At 41.7% G+C, this 24,586-nt stretch overlaps 1 protein-coding gene across 3 annotated transcripts; it reads left to right on the top strand.

The window, feature by feature from the left end:
* Positions 1 to 1,077: 1,077 nt before the first annotated feature.
* LOC144607368 (inositol-3-phosphate synthase 1-B-like) lies at positions 1,078 to 22,780 on the top strand. 3 transcript variants are annotated; one of them, XM_078424158.1, is made up of 12 exons: positions 6,574 to 6,700; positions 8,937 to 10,135; positions 12,761 to 12,832; positions 13,525 to 13,686; positions 14,922 to 15,051; positions 16,228 to 16,421; positions 16,859 to 17,008; positions 17,344 to 17,559; positions 19,158 to 19,322; positions 20,186 to 20,299; positions 21,646 to 21,863; positions 22,313 to 22,780. In XM_078424158.1, the coding sequence occupies exons 4-12, from the start codon at positions 13,588 to 13,590 to the stop codon at positions 22,497 to 22,499; spliced, it is 1,473 nt and encodes a 490-aa protein (XP_078280284.1). In that variant the 5' UTR covers positions 6,574 to 6,700; positions 8,937 to 10,135; positions 12,761 to 12,832; positions 13,525 to 13,587; the 3' UTR covers positions 22,500 to 22,780. The 3 variants fall into 3 exon arrangements, with proteins under 3 accessions (XP_078280282.1, XP_078280284.1, XP_078280283.1); XM_078424156.1 differs by lacking the exons at positions 8,937 to 10,135; positions 12,761 to 12,832 and adding an exon at positions 1,078 to 1,270 and having other exon boundaries at positions 6,569 to 6,700; XM_078424157.1 differs by having other exon boundaries at positions 8,937 to 12,832.
* Positions 22,781 to 24,586: the final 1,806 nt, after the last annotated feature.

Genomic DNA, 24,586 nt, shown 5'->3' on the forward strand with positions numbered 1-24,586 from the left:
AATTGAGGGACAAAGGTTTAGGGGTAACATGAGGGGGAACTTCTTTACTCAGAGGGTTGTGGCCTCAGAGGCTGGCTCGATTTTATTATTTAAGAGTAAATTGGATAGGTATATGGATAGGAGGGGATTGGAGGGTTATGGTCTGAGTGCAGGTAGATGAGACTAGGTCAGGGAGAATGGTCGGCGTGGACTGGTAGGGCCGGACAGGCCTGTTTCCATGCTGTAGTTGTTATATGTTATTGTTATATGTTATTGTAGATTATGAAACCAATTTCAGAAATTCTTTGTGCATTCGTTGGTATGTGCTTTCAAGCTTTTGTATCTTCTGCCTGATGGGTGAGGAGAGGAGAGGGAAAATCCATCCCCGAAAAGTAATCCCTAATCCTAATTAATAAACTATCTTTAATCCTAATTCTAACCAGTATATTTACTCACCTGATCACCAAAATAGGTCAGACACATTTTCAATTTATTAAAAAACGATCAAATGTATATATTGAATACCTTGGCACCACCAACTAAAACATTCCAAAGTTAAAGAAGTATTTTTTTAACTTCTAAAATTAGATGCAGACCGATCAATTTACTTCAAATTTTAATACAATGGTGCTAAACACTGTTAAGTGCAAGGTGTTAATGTTCAATATATATGTAAAGCCGTTGCAAATTAATAGCATTTCGCATGGCTCACATAAACCTGGTCATGGAAAATTACAGTTTTTCCAGAATGTTCTGGGGGTTTTTTTTTTTTGTTTTTCCTTTGAATTCGCATTGTCTGCAGTTGTAACACGGAACACCAATCAGAGAGCAAAAAAAACCAGAAGAAGTTTTCATCGATCAAATTACAGGCACAGAGGGTGGGCTTGGTGGAAAAATACAACTAACTCTGCCGGGGCTCTTTGAAAGCAAGATTGTTTACCCACGGGTTGAGACATAACCTCCTTTTGCAAACTGCAGTTGCGTTATAGGATTTCGTTATTTGCTTGCCTGGCAGGGGGAAAAAAAGGCTGAGAATTCAATGGCCCTTTAAGTGGGTGGGTGGGTGATCTCAAGTCTCCGCCCTCGCATCGAAGTGCAGGCTGACTCTATATTTAAGGAAACCGCTAGGAGCGTTCAGCAGTGTTGGAGCTTCGACACCCAGACGCCGAATTGATCTATCTTCTCTCTTTTTTTTTCCCAAAGAAAGAACAAAAAGGTCACGTCGGCAGAAATCCATCCAACAACAGCATCCAGCAAATCATCCCACACAACCTGGCTGAGAGAGAAACCGGTAACCGCCGGGCTCCGGGGAGGGGAGGGGAGGGGAGGGGGGTGGGAGGGGAGGGGGCGGGTAGGTTTTCTGACAAGATCCCTCAGGCGGACATTTTTTCTCTCCCAAAAATGCTCTTATTGTTATTACCTTTGATTTCCTCCCCCCCCCTCACACATCGTCGATGGAGATGATGGTTCTCGACGCGAGGCGTCGTCGTCGTCCACCCCCCCCCCCCACCCCCCCATCCTCCATCCTCCATCCTCCCCGCCGATCGTGGTCCATCGGCGCGGAGGGTTGGGCGGGGCGGGAGGGAGGATTGGGCGGCCGCGAAGGGTTGGGCGGGAGGCGCCACGAGCTCCTTCTTCCCTCACGCGAGGAGACCGTTGCTCGGCCGCGGGTTGGCGGGAGGCGCGCGGTTGCCGCGAGCTCCCCCACTCCCCTCCCCCCTCCCCTCACGCGAGGGGACCGTTGCTCGGCCGCGGGTTGGCGGGAGGCGCGCGGTTGCCGCGAGCTCCCCCTCCCCCCTCCCCTCACGCGAGGGGACCGTTGCTCGGCCGCGGGTTGGCGGGAGGCGCGCGGTTGCCGCGAGCTCCCCCACTCCCCTCCCCCCTCCCCTCACGCCAGGGGACCGTTGCTCGGCCGCGGGTTGGCGGGAGGCGCGCGGGCGGGCGGTTGCCGCGAGCTTCTCCCCCCCCTCCCACTCTTCCCCCCCCCCCCTCCCACTCTTCCCCCCCCCCTCCCACTCTTCCCCCCCCCACTCTCCCACTCCCCTCCCCCCCTGGGAACCGTTGCTCGGCCGCCGCCACACAAGGTCACCAGGCGACGAACCGGAGCAGAATCAGGCCACTCGGCCCATCGAGTCCACGCCACGCCGTCATTCAACCAAATACTCGTCAGTCTCCTGAGTCAGAGAGAGATAATAGACAATAGGCAATAGGTGCAGGAGTAGGCCGGGAATTAACCTAGTAAACCTACACTGCACGCCCTCAATAGCAAGATGCTGCCTACCTGCCTGTCCCGCTGAGTCCAGTCCGCCTGGACCTTCCTGATCCGCCGGTTGCCAAACACTTTAATCCCCCCTTGCCATTCCCACACAGACCTTTCTGTCCCCGGTCTCCCTGTTGTCCGCAAATTGGAGGAACAGCTCCTCATATTTCGATTGGGCAGTGGTATGAACATTGACTTCTGTCACTTCAGGTAGCCCCGGCCGGCATTCCCCCTCTCTCTCCATCCCTCCCCCACCCAAGTCGCACCAGCTTCTCGTTTTCACCTAACAAACAGCGTACAATGGGTTGTTTCCTTTATCATCGTTACTTTTTTGCAGATCTTTCACTAATTGTTCTTTATCTCTCTGCATCATCGCCTATGTCTCTCGTTTCCTTTATCCCAAACCAGTCTGATGAAGGGTCTCGACCCGAAACATCACCCATTCCTTCGCTTCAAAGATGCTGCCGGTCTCGCTGAGTTACTCCAGCTTTTTGTGTCTGTCTTTGGTTTAAACCAGTGTCTGCAGTTCCTTCCTACACGTTCAATCAATGCTGATCCTTCTCAACCTCATTCTCCTGCCTTTTCCCCATAACCCCTGACACCCATACTAATCAAGAATCTTATCCATCTCTGCCTTAAAAATCATTGGTGACCTCCACAATCTTTTGTGGCAATGAATTCCACAGATTCACCACCCTCTGACTAAACAAATTCCTCCTCATCTCCTTCCAAAAGGTATGTCCTTTAATTCTGAGGCTATGACTGAGTCTAGTCCTAAACTCTCCCACTAGTGGAAAAACCCTCTTAAAGGCCAGCGGTGCTAAGGGAGGGGGGAAAGAGGAAGCGGGCCACTCTACAGAAGAAGTTATTGTCATACGTCCCTTTCCCCTCCGATCACCTTTAAAACTCCTCTCTCTCTCTCTCTTACCTATGTCCTCTTGTATTTGAAACCTCTACCAAGGAAAAATAATAACATTGCAAAGAAACTATGACCGCTACATGGATAGGAAAGGGACTCAACATTGTATAGGAAAGGGTCCTAAAGGGTACAGAAGGGTCCCAGCCCCAAAGGTTGTCTGTCCCATCCTCCTCCACACATGTTGCCCGACATGTTGAGCTGCTCCAGCACTTTGTGTCCTTTTTTGTTTTATAAACCAGTATCTGCAGTTATAGAGTCAGACAACGTGGAAAACAACCCCTTTGGCCCAACTTTCCCACACCGAGCAACATGTCCCATCTACACTAATCCCACCGGCCTGCATTTGGCCAATATCCTTTTAAACCTGTCCTATCCATTGTCTCTGTCTAAATGTTTCTTAAATGTTGTAATAGTCCCTACCTCGACTACCTCTTTTGTAAGCTCGTTCCATGCACCCTTTGAGTAAAATAAAGTTACCACTCGGGTTCCGATTAAATCTCTCCCCCCCCCCCCCCCCCTCACCTTAAACAGTCTTCTGGTTCTCTATTTCCCCCCTATCTTGCGCAAGGGATTCTGCCTTTACCTGATTTATTGCACTCATGTTTTTGTACACTGTTGCTTGTGTCTCCAATTTCTCCAACACTTTAATTGCTGAGAGTTTCAATAAAAGAGTTTTTTTTTCCTAGTGCTAGAATTGGAGCTTTCAAAACATCAAGGGAATAAAGGAATTACCAAAGATGATGCAATAGAATGTTAATAAACATAGCACAAAAAGTAAGGAAATTTGTGTTTGGTAGATTATTTTTTTGTTGTAACAATGCTTCTTGGCAATAAATCTTATACCATTGGAAAGCCTGTTTATTTCCCTTTTAAATGGTGCCACATTTGTAAGGAACATGCATTTGTGGGATGAGCAGCAGAGCTGAGTATGTGGGTTGCGCCCATGAAAAATCTGCCAAATCTTCCAAATCTTCTCTGCCAATGACAGCTTATTCTGCCATTGACTCTTGTTCGGTGTTGTTTGGTGGATTGGATGATTGAAGTCTGAAGAAACAAGACATATTGGCAATTTAACAATTTATTCATTTAATAAACAGGAGCCTCAGTAGCGTGTGGAAGAACCATACACAGCCACAACAGCCTGGCACCTCCTCCTCATGCTGGTCACTGTTGTGGGATGGCATCCCATTCTTCAACCAGCATTTGTCCCAAGTCAGCCAACGTGGTTGTGTTGGTCACTCTGGCACGAACAGCACGCCCAAGCTGATCCCACAAGTGTTCAATGGGGTTGAGGTCAGGACTGCTGGCAGGCCATTCCATCCTCTCCACTCCCAAATTCTGGAGGTAGTCTCTGAGAAACCCTGCTCTGTGGGGGCGAGCATTGTCATCTTGGAGGATAGAGTTCGGTCCCAGACTGTGGAGATATGGGATTGCCACTGGTTGTCTGCACCTGGGGGTACCAGAAGCTCAAAACAAGAGTCAATAGCAACAACAGAATAAGCTGTTTGGCATTGGCAGAGAAGATTTGGCAAATTTTTCATGGGCGCAACCCATATACTCAGCTCTGCTGCTCATCCCACAAATGCATGTTCCTTACAAATGTGGCACCATTTAAAAGGGAAATAAACAGGCTTTCCAACGGTATAAGATTTATTGCCAAGAAGCATTGTTACAACAAAGAAATAATCTACCAAACACAAATTTCCTTACTTTTTGTGCTATGTTTATATAGCTAAATGAATGCAGCAATTTCCATAAAGAGTTTTGCATCTTCCCCAAGAAAATCGGTAAATTTTTGGTATTGGTCAGGAATGTTTACGCATGAACTCGTGGATGGATATAGCACAATCAATTTAAAAACACTGCCAGTTTGTTGGTACACCAAACAATCTATTAGCTTTGCTTTACAGTGATGTGAGATCTGAAATGTTGTGAATGCTCCCAAAGTTATTTTGTGAATGCTCCCAATGTTTTGATCGCTTGGTTCAGAATCTTATTTTATAATGATCTTTGACTGGGATGGTCTACAGTGGAAACATTATTGACCCTCTATACTTTGCATGCTTTGGAAGGTTGGGAAGATGAGCACCATGTCAATTTCTTGGTTCTTTAGGTAACTACGCAATTGTGCAAAGGTTTTATGTGGGATATAACTAAAGAACTGATAATAAATATATAAATCACTTGATTGGTTACTAGCCCACAGAAATCCGGAATAACTTGAAATGCAGAATAATAAAGAGGAAAATCTAGATCATCTCGTAAACTATAGTAGTGCATTTCCATAAATTACGTAAGGACCATTATTAGTGCCTTCTATATAGCTTTACAATTTTGGCTTTATTATCACAATTCTCTTTGCAGATCAGAAATACTTTTAAATAAAAACCACAAGAAATAAGAAATGAACAACATTTTTAAGCATGGGATTGTTATAGCAAAGTAGGTTGTGTAATCTATTAACCCTCTTTTGCCATTTAGAGAGGGATCCACTAAATCCTGGTCTTTGATGCATTCAAACTATCTTTCCCTTGCTGTTATCACATTCCCTTTGAAAAAACAGTAAAGGGTCGTCTTCCACCATCCGTTCATGCAGCACACAGGATCGGCATGTTGGTAGTCTGTGCTGCGCCGATATTCTAGAGTGGGTTTCTCATTGCATAGTTATTCAATAAAATTAAATCTGGAGAAAAAAAGGACAAAATGCTGGAATAACTCAGCGAGTCAGGCAGCCTCTCCAGAGGACATGTGTAGGTGAGGTTTTGGGTTGGGACTGCTCTTTGTGTGACCTGCTGAGTTACTCCAGCACTTTGTTTATTTTGTAAACCAGCATCAGCAGTTCCTTGTGTCTAAAATTAAATCTGATTTTTAAAAAGTGCCTGGTGTGGAGACATTTTCTCCAGGAATGAAAGAGCAGAAAAAATGATCTATGTGGTCTGAACTGATCATGAGGAAAATGGCAGGTCTGGAAAACATTTTCTTTATTTCTTTACTTCCAAGTCTTGCCGGAAAACCCCAAGACTTTTTTTTCCCAGAGGGTAGGCTGATGACTTGCTTACATTTCTTCTAGCCAGTTGCTTCCTGTAAGAGTAATCTCCTTTTAAGCTCTAAATCTTTCATCAGCAATGGCTAATATCAGGGACTTGCATGCTCGCATGAACCCGGGGCTCGTTCATTTAATGTAAATCTGGGGGGGGGGGGGGGGGGGTTCTACTCTTATTAACAGGACACCACTACCTGGATTCCTGTTTAACATGACAGTGACTGCTGTACTTTTTTTAGAGATGTTTAATAATTAAAAAGATGATCAGGTTCCAGCTTTAACTTTGAGTTGATGAAATGGTTGCTGTTAAAATCTTTTTTGTCATTTTTTTGCCAAACCATTTTTGACTTGCAAATTCCTTTTTAAGGAACATTCCTAATTGAGGATGGCAGAGAAGTTTATTGTTGACAGCCCAGACGTGACTTACACCAAAGATTACATTGAGGCAGAGTATCCCTATCAGACCACACAAGTCCACGAGGAGAATGGATCAATTAAGGTAAGGCATCTGTTTTCTGACTGTAGTTGCTGGTCAAATGGATTGTCAACAAGGTGAGTATTGTGGTGCCATTTTAGACTATGTTTACACAGGATTCGATTAATAACAAGTTGCTGGAGTTAGACCAGATTCCCATCCTGAGCAGGACTCATTTCTGGAGTTTTTGAGGCCTACATTCCATCATGTACACAAGTCTAGCTGCAATAGATATGTGTAAAATTTGGCTGTGTGGGACTCTAGGAATCTATGATAAAATAATAAATTATTGCTTCAGTTTTTTTATTCAAAGATCATATTCATACTTTTAGTTCTCGTAAATATGTGCTCTATTTTTTCTCTCTTGTCTCATTCCTTGACCCAAAGGAAACCACTTCAGCTCACTCAAGAGTTGGGGATTTGTGTTTTATTTGCATTTGCCTTCCTGTTCCAAGCACCCTAATGTTTTTTTTTTAAACATAACCTACTGGTCATATCTTGCTGAAAAAAAACAGTCTACTGATTCTAATGCTTTTGGTATTGGAATTGGTTTTGCTAGATGAACAAACAGCAACAATTGGAAGGAATTGTGAGAGAGTAAGGTAGGAGTGGCTTGTTGAAGATATTTTTCTAATTATTTTTGGAAAGTAATCAATGAAGCAATTTTCTTTTTGAAGAATGAGCCTTCCTAAATTCAGGCTACAAATGTGTATAATTAGTCTTGTGATTAGAGCATGTTGGCTCTTCACATGGTTTCTTCATGATGTAGAAAGAGCAGTTGATTCGATGGGTATATTCCCTCTCTGAATTATCCCACCCTTCCATCCATATCCTGCCAATCCATTCTTGCTCGTATTATTCAGCTACACCAGTGATAATTTACAATAGCCAATAAACATGCCAAATGTCGCATCTTGGTATGGGATGAAACTGAAAAATCCATGTAGTGGCAAGAGGTATGTGCAAACTCCAAACATTCAGCAACCAAGGTCAGGATCAAGTGCCAGGTCACTGAAGCTGTGATGCAGCAGCTCAACTATGCAACTCTTTTTTGGATCGGAGTGAAAGAAAATTGGTTGGAGTTTCTGTTGATATTTTTTCTATTTCCTCCTTTTCCCCTGCCCTCAGTTACCCTGTACTGGATGCTGGATAAAAATGTTCTTACTGAGTTTTCACATAAATAATGATCACTTGGACAAAACACTAGAAAGCTATGGGCACTTCTTGAACTATGTCCTGTCAAGCGTAGGGCAAAGGCTGATACACGGTAGAAAGTGTGTGCATATTTAACAAAATAATATTTATCTTGATTGTATCTATATACATATAAGGATGGAAAAGTTACCTATTGACTGGATATGGGATGGGGTGCCATATGTCAAAACAGTAAACCCTTGTTATAGTGGATTCAGGCAGTACAGTACAGTGGAGGTATCTGCTGACACCAGCCTCCCTCCCCTGTCGCCAGCTATCGCTTCTTACTGTTGGCCATCACTTTGTCCACTCAGCCACTTTATTCCCTCTTCCATCTCCTTTTCCTATCGTTTTGTCCGCTGTCGCTTGTTCCTCCATTGCCGCCTCCTTCTTCCGTCGCTATGTCCACTTGGCTTCTTTCCTTCCCCCCCCTTCCATCTTGGAAGATGGCGGTGACTGCAGGGGAGACGATGGGGGAGCAGACAAAACGATGGATGAGAGTGGAGGGAGCCCCACAGTGACAGTGTCCTGTCGGTAGTGGCAGCCTGAAGAAAGTTGGGGTCTATAACGTGAGCCTTGTTAAACCGGTGAAATCGCTGGTGCAGACAAGAGACATTGGCGCCTAGTTTTAAGATGAAATTATACAAAGTGCTGGAGTAACTCAGCAGACTGAATCAGTCTGAAGAAGGGTCCCAACATCACCTATCCATGTTCTCCAGAGATGCTGGCTGAGTTACTCCAGCATTTTGTTCTTTTGTGCATTAACCAGTGAAAACCAAAGCTTTTCACTGTACCTCGGAACATGTGACAATGAACTAAACTGAACTGAACATCTGATAATACTTTATTCGGTTGCGTACGATTGGCAATAACGGACCCCCACCCCCATGGCCCGTTATAACAAGGGTTTACTGTATAATATTTTGGCTTGAACTGGATACCAATTTGAAAATGAAATCTTAAAACTAAAACCAAACTAAGAATGTGATGTGCCTATTGTCTGTTTGTTTTTATGACTGACAATGCTGATACTAGTTTGAGGATCAGATACACTTTTCTTTTTCAGTGTGATCCTGGTGATCTCAAGTGGAAGAAATAATGGAAAACCAGTGTGTTGCTGGGTGAAGGTGTTAAACCTTCTGTTGGAGATTTGAATTTACAGCATGCTGTTTTGGAGCAGAATTCTCCAAGCAAAGGATGAGACCATTTGGCCCATTGAGCCTATGTTGGATCTTTGAAAGTTGCCCAACTTCCCAGCTGTTTCCTTACAGCCTTGGTTCATTGATGCATGTTATTTACAGTTTGATTACCTCTTAGGAGAAAATTTGACATCAAAGAGTAGAAATGAATTTCTAATTATTTAATAATAATAATAATAATGCATTACATTTATATAGCACTTTTCAAACACTCAAAGACGCTTTACAGGGATTACTAGAACATAGAGAAGAAAATAAATAGATAAATAAGTAAACAAACAGAAAAAGGAGACAGAAGGTGAGGTGACGGTCAGTGGTTGAAGGCAGTGCTGAACAGGTGAGACTTCAGTGATGTTTTGAATATGGTGAGTGAGGAGGAGTCTCTGACGGTTTGGGGTAGTGAGTTCCAGAGGGTGGGAGCAGCGATGGAGAAAGCCCTGTCCCCCCAGGATCTGAGTTTGGTCCGGATGTGGGGGGACAGGAGGTTGGCAGCAGCAGAGCGGAGGGTGCAGGTGGGAGTGTACCTGTGGAGGAGGTCAGTCAGGTAGGATGGGGCCAGGTTATATTTGAAGTACTAATTGCCTTGATGATCCAGACCATTAAAATTTGGGTCCTTTCCAACTTCATTTTCACAGCAGTAGCAATCTTCATTTATATACCCGTGGTCCACAATTTACAGCCGCCTTCATCCATGAAGACTAGCTAGCTAAAAGATAAACTATCACTTGTCGATCATAGTATTTTAAAAGTTCTCCTTCCCATTCTGCAATCCACCCAGGTGGAAGCTACCTCTCCATTAACTAGTCTGTACTTTCAAAACTTGATTTTAGTCTTGCAGCATATCCACAATACAATGCCTGGTTAGTTCAATAATCAAACTATAATGAAAATTCAAGTCCTAGAAGTTAATGTGTTTAAATATTTTTAACTGATCCTTTAGAGTGTGCCAAGGATGTTTTGGTTTATTTTGTTTGTACAACACAGGAATAACATTCATGAAATTGCTGATTTCTTCAGAACATCTTGTTTACTGAATGTCCAGATCATAGAGATTCTCTCATTCACAGTAAGCATGTCATTAATTGCTCAGGAATGACCTCTTGGATGTATTTTGGTTTTAATGATTATCACATGCTTGTTAGAAGCAGAACACTAAAATATAGTGCATCAATGGGCATATGTGTAATACTTCAGATCTACTGAAGTTATTTATGGAGTCATAGAGTGATAGTGTGGAAACAGGCCCTTCGGCTCAACTCGCCCACACCGGCCAACAATGTCCCAGCTACAGTAGTCCTGCTTGCCTGGGCTTGGTCCATATCCCCCCAAACCTGGCCTATCCATGTACCTGTCTAACTGTTTCTTAAACGATGGGATAGTCCCAGCCTCAACCACCTCCTTTGGCAGCTTGTTCCATACACCCACCACCCTTTGAAAAGTTACCCCTCTGATTCCTATTGAGTCTTTTCCCCTTCACCTTGAACCTATGTCCTCTGGTCCTTGGTTTGCCTACTCTGGGCAAAAGACTCTGTGCATGTACCTGATCTATTCCTCTCATGATTTTGTATACCTCTATAAGATCTCCCCTCATCCTCCTGCACTCCATGGAATAGAGACCCAGCCTACTCAACCTCACCCCATAGCTCACACCCTCTAGTCCTGGCAACATCCTCGTAAATTTTTTCTGAACCCTTTCAAGCTTGACAATATCTTTCCTCTAACATGGTGCCCAGAACAACACAATATTCTAAATGCAGTCTCGCCAAAGTCTTGTACAACTGCAACCTGACCTCCCAACCTCTATACTCATCTACTCGACATGCCCTAAGCTCATCTGCCTTACCCGCCAGGCCCCTTGCATTAAAATGCAGTTTAAACTAACCCTCCGTCCCCGCCCTCTGCCTTTCACCTGCCTATTCTGTCCACTAACCTTTCCCACACCACCCTCCATACCAACTTCTAGCCTCTCACGTGACTCTGTCCTGCATGAGATCCCACCCCCTTGCCAATCTAGTTTAAACCCTCCCGTTAGTAAACCTTCCCGCTTGGTCTCCAGTTTAGGTGCAACCTGTCCCTTTTATACAGGTCACCCCTGCCCTGGAAGAGATCCCAATTATCCAGAAATCTGAATCCCTGTCCCCTGCACCAACTCAGCCACACATTCATTTCCCCTATCTTCCTATTCTTATCTTCACTAGCATGAGGTACTGGAAGCAATCCTAAGATCACTAACCTGCAGGTCCTGCTTTTCAGTCTTCTGCCCAATGCCGCAGAATATCTGACGATAGAGTCTCCCACCACTATGGCTCTGCCTGACGTCACTCTTCCCCCTTGAGCCTCGGCATCAGGGTTGGAATCAGCCCTGGCTACCAATCAATCTTGTCGTGTCATCCGCTCCCTAGAGGGTGTACCTGTTTTCAGTAGGTACAGCCACCGGGGTCTCCTGCACTCTATGTTTACTCCTCTTTCTCACAGTCACCCACCTTTGCTCTTCCTGTATCCTTGGTGTGACAACCTCACTGTAGGTCTTGTCCAGGTAACTCGCATTTTCTCGGATGGCCCTGAGGTCATCCAATTGCTGCTCCAGTTCCCCAACACATTTATTCAGGAGCTGCACCTGGACACAATTTCTGCAGGTGTAGTTTCCAGAAGCACCAGCAATGTCCCTGACTTTCCACATCCTGCAGGAAACGCACTGTACCAACTAGCCTGCCATTTCTTCAATGGACAAGAAAATCACAAATTTTGAATCGTGTAGCCTCCTCGCCGAAGACTTGAGCCAAGGACTCGCACTTTACTCACCAAGGCACTTCACCTCAACAAGGCCGCTCTGCTACAACCGCACTTCTTTATCTGTTACCTAATCAACTACTTTAGGGCTAATTTGTAAATTACTCGAACCTGGGCCTTTGGTGCTCTTTTTAAATCTTCTTTCCCTCTGACTCACCTACTTCCAGCCAATACTCTCGCTGCTTCTGGCTGCTGCTTCTCTCCGACCTTCACAATGAATTGCTTTCCTCCGAGAAGCTAATTCCTTCCAAATTGAAGAGATAAAACAAACCGTCTTGATATCTATCCGTTCTGCTCTCAGGTGGATTAAAATGTTCCCACGGTGCTATTTTGAAGAAGAGCAGGGAAATTTACCCAGGTCAATATTTATCCCACAACAATTGCCTTTTTGTAAAAAGCTATCTGGTCATTATTGCGCGCTGTGGGCACTTGTGTTAACTATATTACATTGACAAATACATTTAAAGAACTTCATTGGTTATAATGCGCTGTGGGATGTACTGAGATCATAAAAGATGCCATACAAGTGCAAATCTTTTGTTTATTCCTAGCCAGATAAATTTAAATGAAATTAATTCCCATTATATTGGCCAATCTTGTAAAATCATAATGTGGCTATCTTTATATTCGTAAAAAGATGAACACTACTTCCTCTGTACAAGGATTCAATTAGATATAAGCTATTCTTTCAGTAATCTGAATTTTGGACCCATTTAAAACAGAAAATAACCAGCTGCGAACAGTCATTTGAGGAGCATCTTGGATGTGTTTACACCAGATTTCTTCTGCATAATGGTCTGCCAACCAAATATGGTTGTTCTATGTTCCTGTTATAGTTGGCTGCTTCTAACTTATTAAGCATCTGTCCTGTTGTGGTTAATGCTGCTTGTCACATTTCTAGGTAGCCGTTCGATCCCGAACATTAAGGTGACAGGATCATAAATCGTGTCTGACTATGTTTTGGTAGCAATGGGTGAGATTTTTTGCAATATTTCTAGTTTTAAGCATTATTAGGGAGCCCTTCAATAAGAGCATTTCAATAATCATCTGTTGAATGCACATTATTAGAGATGTATTATGCGATTTTGTTACCAAGTCAAATGTGGGTAATGTTGGTTGGGTTTGATAAGGACTCAATTTGATCAGATATGTTTTTGTTTGTGGGTTTCACTGATGTGAATGTATGTAATTTTACTTGGGATTGTTAGATTCTTCTGTTCCTTTCTCTCCAAGTGTGTAATTTATCATTATTTTCACACAATCATGAGAAATTATTTTATGGGTCCTTTTTTATCCTTTCAATCTACTTTATAGTAACATTACCTGGTTTCATAAACGACTCTTTACTGTGCGTGACCTTGGCTTGGGCTTCCCTTCTACCTCGTTACACTTGAATACAATTCTACCTGGGATTTCATGATGTATGTATCTTCACCTAAGGCCATATTTTTATTCCTGCTTATCAAGGCAGGTAGTGGGGAAAGCGTGCACCTAGCTGCAACATCAACATTGTGCCTTATAGAGTTGGTCATATCTCCAGATGGGGTAAATGCTAACTCAGAACTCCATTATCAAGGCATGACAAGCTCTAATACTCCCCTTGAGGGAAATTGTGACTTAAGACTTTGTTTTTTTAAAAATCTGTTTGTGTTGGGCTCTAACTAGGTGAGGCCATGTTCAACCAAATTCACCTTCCGCACGGAGAGAAAGGTGCCGAAACTCGGTGTAATGCTAGTTGGATGGGGTGGCAATAATGGAACCACCGTTACTGCAGCAGTTCTGGCCAACCAATTGGGACTTCACTGGATGACCAAAACAGGAAAGAAGGTTAGTCTTGCAACACTTGTCCTTCTTGAGTTTCTCTTCCAGGACTTCAAATAGAATTTTAAAGGATTGGAACATTTGAGAGACTTCATGTTTCAAACAAGCTGCATGTCCTGAAAAGCTAATATGGCAGATTAGTATTCTTGAGTACATTCTGAATCATTCCCCATTATGCCATGTGAAACAGCCATTGTAAATATAACCGATTCTCAATCATTGGTTCACATCTTTCAGATAAATCTGCTAAAACATGATAGTCGATTTCCTAAGAAACCTCATAGAAAATCATGTTAGCAAAACATTTTGTCAAATATTTGGGGAAAAGTGAAATTGAACAAGAGAGTGTCAGACTCCAATAACAAAGATTTTTTTTCCACTAAAGATTTTTTTCGTTCTTTTTAATAGCCTTAAGTTCTATTTTTGTTAATGCAAACCAAAATATTGTATGTTGCATTGTTCAACAGAGTATTATTGCACAGATTTCAGTAAAAACAATTATGTCCTGTGGTGAAACTGGCAGACCTGTGTTATCAAGAGGCAATGGTGTCTGCAAGAAGGTTACTTGGAAAGTTGTTTAGTTTTTTCCTCCTTGACTATATTTGCAAGACAGCTTTTTTCCTGCTTGTTAATTTCCAAAAAACGCAAGTGGTCTCTAGTTCCTGATCAAAATTGCCTTGTTACCAATTCGGCCAGTGTAATACAAGTATGTTTCCTTATTTATCAATCATGTTATAAAAATGCATGTTATGCAGCATGACTTTATTCCATTAGGACATATAAATAAAATCTTAAGAGTATTGTGTAATTTTTTTTAAAAACTGAGGTCATTGAGGTACTGAGCCTATTTCCTCCACAGTCCTAGACCGCATCAATTCTTTGTTTAGGACTAATAGTGTGAAATACCATGTTTCCTTTGAGGCATTGATTTTAAGATTTCATTGAGATATGGATAAGGGACAATATTTTTGATTTTTTTTGTTACATCCCCCTCCCATCCCACTTGCATTCTAATAAGGAAAGTAAGTTTGTAAGTAGCTGTACTGTATGTAAATTCTACTATTAGTTCATAGAACGCATCTCAGTGTACTAAGCCTTTGAGTTTATATATTGCGTTAAAGAGATATGTTTATGAAAATAGATTACTTTGAGCTTGATGTTTTAATCACAATTTTATCTTTTCTCTCTGCACCCCTTCTTTTTCAATATATCTTGTCCTCCCCAATAACAACAACAAACAGGTTGCAAACTACTACGGATCCTTGTTTCAAGCCTCAACGGTGTGTATAGGTGTTGGTTCTGCTGGTGACATCTACATTCCTTTCAAGGACCTGCTGCCCACTGTGAATCCAAATGAGATTGTTTTTGACGGTATGTATCATGCTACTACCTCAGGGTAACAATTGTATGATTGGTTGTTTATTTCCTCTCCCTCTCTCTGAGTAGTAGTGCAAGGTCTGTTAGATGCAATAACTAGACCCAGCTGTATCACAACAATCGGAATGCTTCACATTTCTTTGGTAGAAGTTTTATTTTTGTTGCTGTCTCATTCAGAAATTGTTGGAACCACATGCTGCCTGCATGGTTTAAAATGTTCCTTTCATGTGTTTAATTTCAATATTGCTAGTATGATAGTCATGGAGTGATCATCAGTGATAGGAGTAGAATTAGGCCATTCGGCCCATCAAGTCTACTCCGCCATTCAATCATGGCTGATCTCTCTCTCCCTCCTAACCCCATTCTCCTGCCTTCTCCCCATAACCTCTGACATCTGTGCTAATCAACAATCTACCTCTGTTAAATATATCCACTGACTTGGCCTCCACAGCCTTCTGTGGCTAATTCTACAGATTCACCATTGATGTATTAGAAATTATCATTTTTGCCCTGTAGTACATATAGGTGTGGGCATGGAGCTGACTCGGGACTTGGATATAGATTTGAACTTGATTGGGCGCCCATATTGGTGCAGTGATAGAGTTGTTCCTTACAGTGCTTGCAGCGCTGGTGACCCTGGTTCGATCCCAACTGCAGGTGCTGTCTGTACGGAGCGTGAACGTTTTTCCCGAGATCGTGTGGATTTTCTCCGAGGTATTTGGTTTCCTCCCACACTCCAAAGACATGCAGCTATGTAGGCAAATTGGCTTGGAATAAAGTGTAAATTTTCCTTGTGTGTAGGATAGTGTTAATGTGCTGGTCGATGCGCCGAAGGGCCTGTTTCCGCCATGTATCTCTAAACTAAGATTGCACCAAACAGTGTGGTGGACTGAACCCTTCAGGCTCTGTGACCTCTACATCCGAGTGCATAGGTGTTTTTTAAAAAAGTTTTAAAGAACCTGCTGTCTTTCAGTGTCCTGAGCAGCTTTTGTCCCAACACCATATCAAGCAGGTGAACTGGAATTGTTTATGTGTGAATCAACTGAATCAGTTTATGTAAGTGCGATGCACTAGAATCAGTTTATTAGCTCTGGAGAGATTGGTGATTTGGAGATGTGAAAGATGCTTTTTGGATGCAAATGGTACAATATTTGAGATGTTATTTTCCAGGCTGGGATATTTCCTCTCTGGATCTGAGTGATGCAATGGAGAGAGCTCAAGTCCTGGACTGGCAACTTCAAGAACAGCTGAAGCCTTACATGAGGAAGTTCCAGCCACGACCTTCTATTTACTTTCCAGAATATATTGCTGCTAATCAGGGTTCCCGGGCTGACCATGTGTTCCATGGTTCCAAAAAGGAGCAGGTACAGAAATATTTGCAGCAGATTAAGATTATAATGAGACATGATAGGAAGTATTTGATCATACTCTCTGTATGCCATTTTCTTGCAGGACAAGCAGTGTTGGCTGTCACTGCCAGAGTTACATAAGATATTCAGGTGCCTGTGGCTGAGGCAGCTTTCCCCAGCTACTTTCCAGTGACCCTACTGCTCTGATAGCTAAAGACTGTTCATTCAGATGAGATTGTCCTTTCAAAAAAAACTGTGGGAAAAGAACACATGAACTGGTGACAAGAGAAACAAGGTTGCCCTGTCTCTGTTGAACCATATTCCAGATAAAAACAGCTGTTGCTGGGGTGGTAGAGGAAATTAAATGTAGAATTATGATTCTTAGTGAATTGGTTTCATTTTTTTTGTTTGTCCGTACAATGCCTCAACAGAATTGTAATTTCTTTCCACAGCTAGATCAAATTAGAAAAGATATCAGGGACTTCAAGACAAAGAGTGGTGTTAACAAAGTGATTGTTCTGTGGACAGCAAATACTGAGCGCTTCTGTGATGTCACTCGTGGATTAAATGATACTGCAGGAAATCTAATGAAGACAATTGAGGTAAACACTTAAAGACTAGAATAACAATAGACAGACTTTCAAAACTAGATAACTGAATAGATTTAAACTTTCAAAACTAGAATGAATATACTTGGCATGTTTTCCAGCAAATAGGATTTTTTTGTTCAAGATTTAGTTGTGCAAAAAGAATGTTGGAAATGTTCAGCAAGCCAGGTATAATCTGTAGAAATAGAAACCAGGGTTAATATTTCACATTGAAGATTTTGTTAGAATAGATTTCTGGCCATTGCCAAGACTCCACGTGGCTGTAAGCCGTGTGTGTCTGAATGTGTGCAATGCTAATTGTAATTTTGTCATTTCCACTTTCTTTACAGTGTGGAGGAGAGATATCTCCATCATCTATGTTTGCTGTGGCCAGCATTTTGGAAGGCTGTGCCTACATCAATGGCTCTCCACAGAACACTTTTGTGCCAGGAGTCATTGATCTTGCTGTCAAACACAAGGTGTTTATTGGAGGGGATGACTTCAAGTCTGGCCAGACGAAAATCAAATCTGTCCTGGTGGACTTTCTTGTCAGTGCTGGGCTAAAGGTGAGAAGCTCTTTAGTGTTCCATCTTCCTGATAAGTGATCCATAGTCTCTTGGCTTCACCTTTTTGATTGAATTATAATATTGCAAGAATATAAATTTATTTTATTTTATTTTTAATAACAAGGAACTGCACATGCAGAATAGCCCTAATCTTGATTCCCCTAATCTTGCCCAGATTAGGGGAATCAAGAACCAGAGGACATAGGTTTAAGGTGAGGTGGGAAAAGATTTAGTAGGAACCTGAGGGGTATACAAAGGGTGGTAGTTGTATGGAACAAGCTGCGGAGTAGGTAGTTGAGGCAGGGACTATTGCAACGTTTAAGAAATATTTGGATAGGTCAGGTTTAGAGGGATATATATGGGCTAAATGCAGGCAGGTCGGACTAATGTAGATGGGGCATATTGACCAGTGTGGGCAAGTTGGGCCTAAGGACTTTATGAATTTCTATGCTGGTTTATACCAAAGATAGACGCAAAATGCTGGAGTAACTCGGCAGGTCAGGCAGCATCCCTGGAGAACATCCCACAGCCTGACAGTTCCTCCAGTATTTTGTATCTATTTTTGTTTTATTTGTACCTAGTTATCAGATCTTAACATAGCAAAGGTTTCAAGTGAGAACTGAACATGCTTTTATGTGCTGCTAGCACAAGGACAATTTGCAACATGGCTTTTTTGTTTCTGTTCACTGCTTCTGCTGTGTTGTATTGTATTCTTTTATTGTCATTCGATACCGAGATACCGAACGAAATTACATTTTCCAGCAGTCACAGAACACAAAAAAAAAACACAAGACCCCCAACACAAACATCCATCACAGTGACTCCAAACACCCCCTCACTGTGATGGAAAGCAACAAAACTTCCCCTCTCTACCCCCATGCCAGACAGCTTGACCCCTACTGTGTACTGGTGAACCTACGTTATCCGTGACAACAGGGTATGTTTTGGTTGTGACGAGTGGACAGTGATATATATGATCAGGAGTGAAAGTATTCAAACATTGTAGGTTTGCAAAAAGCAACATCACTTCTAAAACAAAAGAAGAGGCCCTGGGGGAAATAAATTGGCCCATTGGGTGACTAATAATGGAGCTATAATTTGTTCTGGAATTCTGCCTGAGAAACAAACACAGTGTTCGAAGCTGCGCTGTGTAATTGTATACTGTGTTTCTACTTTTAGAAAGATTTGAAAGCTATCCATGGCTGTCTTTATTTGTGGATCATGATTAGAGGAATTTGGGCCGTCCATTGTGGAACGTTTAGCCATGGGGAACCTTCTGTTCTGACAAAATTGACTGACTAGCTCATTTTATACCTTTCCACTTTCACCTCTCCCCCCCCTCCTTCAATACCCCTCCCTCCTAAAGTGTAAAGTTTAATATGTAGACTAGTTGTATTAGCAAAGGCTTGCTGCTTAAAATTACATGTGGAACCTAGCCCGTTTAATTGGCTATTAGATCGTGCTAAGATCCATGGCTCTGGTTTCAACGATTGAAATACAAAGTACAGAAGTACAAAGATTTATTTTCTGTGCAGACTAATATTGAAGATAAAAGCAGACTAGTGTCTAGAAATATCAATGCCTTTTTCTTCCTGCAGACTGTCTCAATTGTCAGTTATAATCATTTGGGCAACAACGATGGAAAAAATCTTTCTGCTCCAGCGCAGTTTAGATCAAAGGAGATATCAAAGAGCAATGTTGTAGATGACATGGTTCAATCCAATCCTATCCTATATAAACCATTTGAGAAGCCGGATCATTGTGTAAGTACCAGAAGAGCCTCTTGGTTTTTTTTTCTCTCGCTCATGTTAATTTTAATGCAAGTCGAGCAGTTTACCTGCTGCTGCTGCTGAACTTGAGAAACGGAGGGTGGCATAATGGTGCAGCTGGAAGAGTTGTTGCTCCAGTGATCTAGGTCAATACTGACCTCTGTGGAAACCTGGAAGTACCATAGTATTGGTCTCCCTGAGACTACATAAGCTTCAATGGTTTCTTTATGTGTGTCAAGGTACAGTGAAATACTACTTTTGCATATAGCTCAGCAAGCCTATCACCACACATAAGCACAATCTCCCTGTTAGTACAGAATGTACAGAACACCCCACTGAGTTTATATGCAAGAGTTACCATTTTGCAGTCCTCCCCAGATTATCAGGTTTCCTGCTACATACAAATTTCATGCAAGTTGTTGCCTTTGTAAATTGACCTCTGTCCATAGATGGGCAAAACTGTTGATGGGAATGTGGAGAGACTGGGTTAGAGGGAAAGATTTAGTGGGGAAATGAAATTACTCTGAGTTGGCAAAGAATTGATGGGCCAAATGAACTCCTGTGTGGATAGGATGATTGGAAATTTCCATTTGGTCTCTAATAAAGCTGCAGGAGGGCAATTCCAGATTTAACACAATTGAGCTTAGAAGCTCTCTAACCTTTTGTTCTTCCCCAGCCTATTGAAAAGATGTTTATGGGATCAATTTTAACATGAGACTTGTGGACTAATTTTCTATTGGCACATCAATATTGAAATTTCTATACCTGGAATGATTTAATAGACAAAGCTTGCTTGGAAACTTAAAAGGAGCTGTAACTAATTGTCCTTTATTTTATTGTGTATCTGTGCCTCTTAGGTTGTAATTAAATATGTCCCATATGTTGGAGACAGCAAGCGTGCAATGGATGAGTACACATCTGAGATTATGATGGGCGGCACGAATACCATTGTCCTCCACAACACCTGCGAGGTTTGTCAAGTGGGCAATATTTGGGGTTTTGCAATTGGGGGGGAGAAAATATTTTTATTGACTGGTAGGAAAGAAAAATGAAATCTCCTCTCCAAACTTCCTCAAAGATTTCTTTTTCCCCCACAGTGTGTATTCCTTCTGCCAAGTCTATGCTTGGTTAACCTTTTAAAATCTACCTGGAGGCTCTTGCATTCTCTAGACATTCACAGCACAACCTAGCTTTGTATCATTAGTGTATTTGTGTTCACAGATCCCTCCCCAGGTTACAAATGCCTGACTTGTGGACAACCAGTACATATGAATGAACATGTGGGGGTTCAGCAAGTGGAATTTTCTGGCTGCTGCAGGCATCTGCTATTGTGTAGGAACTTGTTTTGCAGCAGTATCGTTGCATGTTGCAGAGAAATCCGAATAGTAGAGTTAAATACCCTGGTTTAACTACTCCTTGCGCTTGGGTTGGCTTTATTTGGATTTATTTATTTGACTGTATTGTTAGGCAGCTGGATTTCCGACTCCTAACTACTTGGGTTAGGAACAGTTCCTATTTGCAAATGGAACCCTTGCATAAGCTGTGGAGGACTTGTGTTGCACAATGCTATTGATATAAATTTGTGAACAGATGCAGTCCATGCACCAATCCCTGCAGCGCCCTTCCGATCCCATCCCGAGCCTGATGATCCTTGGGCCTACAGTTTTCTGTGTATCATTGCCATGAGCATGTCACGAATGATGTTTAATGGTCTTATTATATGGTGCCTTTATCCAAGGGCTACTGAAAGACTAAATACTTTACATTGTGTTTGCCCCAATCAATTCTGCGAGTTAAAACCTTATCTTGCATCCAGAAGGTTTGTCAAAAAGCTGATTTCACTTTTGTAAATCGCATGTTGAGTCCACCCAGATTTTGTTATGTTCCCTGTGCCCTGTTACCACTTACTAGATTCCAGCATTTTCCATGTTTTGAATGTCAGGCTGACTGTTCTGTAGTTCCCCATTTCCCCTCTTCATTCTTAATGCTTGCTGCCTTCTATTCTATGGAATACTGGAAGAAGACAGTCAGTGCAACCACTCTGCATTACCACAAAGGTCATCAGCACTGGTGAATTCTTGCTTTTCAATCCCATTTATTTTTCTTTTTATCTTGACTCAATGCTAATTTCTTTATCATTCTCATTTACTCAACTTTAAAAAGTACAGTTTTTATTTGAAACTAGCCATTTATACATAGTCATGACCTTTCTCTAATTTGGAGGCCCATTTTGTGACTAAACATTTAATGTTCAGGGAAGCTATTGAATACGTTATAAAGGGGCCCTAATTTTGTGTTCAAACCTTTTTTTGATTAGGATTCCCTGCTTGCCAGTCCACTTATTCTGGATCTGGTAATCCTGACTGAGCTCTGCCAAAGAATAACATTCCGAACTGAATCGGACACTGAATTCCAAACATTCCACAGCATTCTCTCGATTCTCAGCTACCTCTGCAAGGCCCCATTGGTGCCAGGTGGAACTCCAGTTGTTAACTCTCTTTTCAAACAAAGGACGTGCATCGAAAATATTTTGAGGTAAGTGCTCGGAATAATCTTGATTCTCACCACAATGAAGCCTTTCACCTTTGGAAGATTTGACAATAAAAGTAGTCTGTGGGGACAAGATTTGGATCAAGGAAAGGGGCACCAGACCAGATTAGATTGGATGGCTCATTTGGGAGGAAGTATGCCATGGTTCAACAAAGGTTAGTGGGGATTTGATCACTTGTTAATGGTCTGCATAACTGATTTTTGTAAACCAGCATCTGCAGTTCCTTATTTCTTCAGTGACGCATTTGTGGGAGAGGGTAGAAATTGGTTTGTTGTGATCATTGTTCTAATATGGAGATGAAGTTTCCACAGTACACAAGTGGCTGATCATTGGGGGTGGGCTGGAAGTGTGCCATTAAATGACTAGCTGTGGTGGGGTTGAGTTGGTAAGGAATTTGTGATTGATTAGTAATGTGGATTTTTTGTGTTTTTAGAGCCTGTCTAGCTCTTCCTCCTCAAAATCACATGCTCCTGGAACACAAGATGCAAAGGAGTTTCATGAGTACACGGATAACTGATCACTCAGCAGCTCAGCCTGTACCTCTCAAAACTGCAAAACCTGACAATATCATCAACAAGAACCATGTCATGAATGGCTATACAAATGGTTATGTGAATTAACTTTATAGATGCTATTGAAATGCTGTCAGGTTACTTGTGGCCTCTGTATTTTGAGTTCAACTATTACATTTGTATCTGATTGCTCGTTTAACACTTGAAGATAAATATTGTTACACTTGACAGCGTATGCCTTTGTTGGCTATACATATCAAGTATTGCTTCTGCAGATTATGTTAATTTTAAATGTATTCATAGCCTATTTGTCGCTAGTTGTTGTTTTACATTCGAAAGATGTAACCAGATGCTAGGAATTCTAAAATAAAATCCTTCATCTTGGAGTATTTACTGTGGATTTTTTTAACCTAGTGGTTCTGAATAATATGGAGAGATTTGCTGCTATAAGAAGATAGGAAAACTAATAAGGGGATGCTCTTTGTTTTACTATAATTTTGGCAACTGTTTGTTGCATATGTTCAGTCCAGAAAGAATTTGTGTCAAGAGCACAGTGCTGGAGTAACTCAGTGGGCCAGGTAACATCTCTGGAGGACATGGATAGGTGACATTTAGTGTTGGGACCCTTCTTCAGTCTGGTGATGTTTTGGGTCAGGAACCTTCTTCAGACTCTGGAATTTGTGGTTGGCTTTCTCTATTTCCTCCTTGCCTTTCCTAACCAAAACTTAATATAACATTTAAAAAAAGTTTCTTAAGGTTCAAACTTGTATTATTATACTGCTTCCTTTCAAGGCCTTGGACCAATCGTTTTTATGGTCATTGGGGCTGTCACTTTGCCGCTTTTACATCAATCTGTATTCAAAACTGTGCTAATGTTGCTGTGGTGATCATCTGATTACAAGCAACTGGGCTGTATGTTGTCGCATTTAATGGACTATCTTGAGAGGCCAGCCTATCTAGTTGGCCCATCTGAAGAGTTACATCTTCCAAGCTCTAAATTATAGACCTTGAGTCCACACTGCTAACTGGGCTTACCTTAAAAACTTGATCCATGCCTTTGCAGATCTTTAATAAATCATTTTAACTGACTAAATTTACACAGAAGAAAATGTTTGACGATTCAAACACATAAATCTGTTGCTCCTCGATCGTGCTCATCCACTAAACAGGAGTCTGAGTCATCTTCCATTTCTACGCATTTTACCCTGCATTCGATTTGCTCATATTCCATGATTCCCTTGAACAAAAAAAAATGGTTTGGATATCCTCAAATGTTTTTGGCTCGCATGGCTGGCATGTTCCAACCCCACAACCTCTACTATCTACATAGACAAGAAAGAGCAAGATGGTCATTGGGACTTCATGTACAGGTGCACATCAATGTGAAGTAAAAATATATCACCAATCCTTCATTATTGAATCTAAATCCTGGACATCTCTACTCAACAACACCAGGAATGCTCTCAACAGAAGGACTAAAGCAGTTCAACAAAGTGATGTAGTTGGGGTTAATTGGGAATGGATAATAAATAGTGATCCCAAATTTTTTTTTAATAATCAAACAAATTTGAATTCCTCTCAGAACCTTGTTTCTCAATCAGATCACCTTTCATTCTCTTGGATCTCAATGAATTTTTGCTTATCTCTGTGTCTCATCTGAGGAATTAGACTATTAAAGGTATATTGCATTGACTTCAGTCAATTGACTGCAGCTTTTTGACTCTGCAATAATATTTACTGATTTCTCACTGCTTAAAATGCTTTAGATTCTTCTTACCCACATGAATAACTTAACATGTTCCTACATTAAAAACTACCATCTTCTTTCCCGCTTAACTTGTCTACAACCCTTTGCAAAGTTCATTTTTCCTGTTTCATGGAACACCAAAAAACTTGAATATATTGTGCTGCCTTTACGTGGAAGTCATTTATTTAATGGCATAGAATCAAATTCCAGCTCTGCAGCATGCTCTTCATAGCAGCTTGCCAATTTCAAAAAGAACCTGTTATTCTTACCAACTTAATGTCAATCACGTACTTCTAATCTTTCAATCCTTTAAGTTAATGTCATAATATTTCTTATCAAATACCTTTTGAAAATCCATACATCATCCATTGAATTTCCCCTTATCCACATGGTAAGTTATACAGTATCCTCAATAATGTATTAGGTTTGTCCAACGCGATTTCCTTTT

This window comes from Rhinoraja longicauda, chromosome 28 (genome assembly GCF_053455715.1).
Source record: "Rhinoraja longicauda isolate Sanriku21f chromosome 28, sRhiLon1.1, whole genome shotgun sequence".
Taxonomy (NCBI): domain Eukaryota; kingdom Metazoa; phylum Chordata; class Chondrichthyes; order Rajiformes; family Arhynchobatidae; genus Rhinoraja; species Rhinoraja longicauda.

What these genes read in the sequence shown, in the direction of transcription:
- LOC144607368 (XM_078424156.1), top strand. Translation starts at nt 6,587, where the DNA reads ATGGCAGAGAAGTTTATTGTTGACAGCCCAGACGTGACTTACACCAAA. An exon ending in AAATGAGATTGTTTTTGACG is followed by an intron (nt 15,052 to 16,227) that starts GTATGTATCATG and finishes GTTATTTTCCAG; the next exon opens with GCTGGGATATTTCCTCTCTG. An exon ending in TTGAGAAGCCGGATCATTGT is followed by an intron (nt 19,323 to 20,185) that starts GTAAGTACCAGA and finishes TGTGCCTCTTAG; the next exon opens with GTTGTAATTAAATATGTCCC.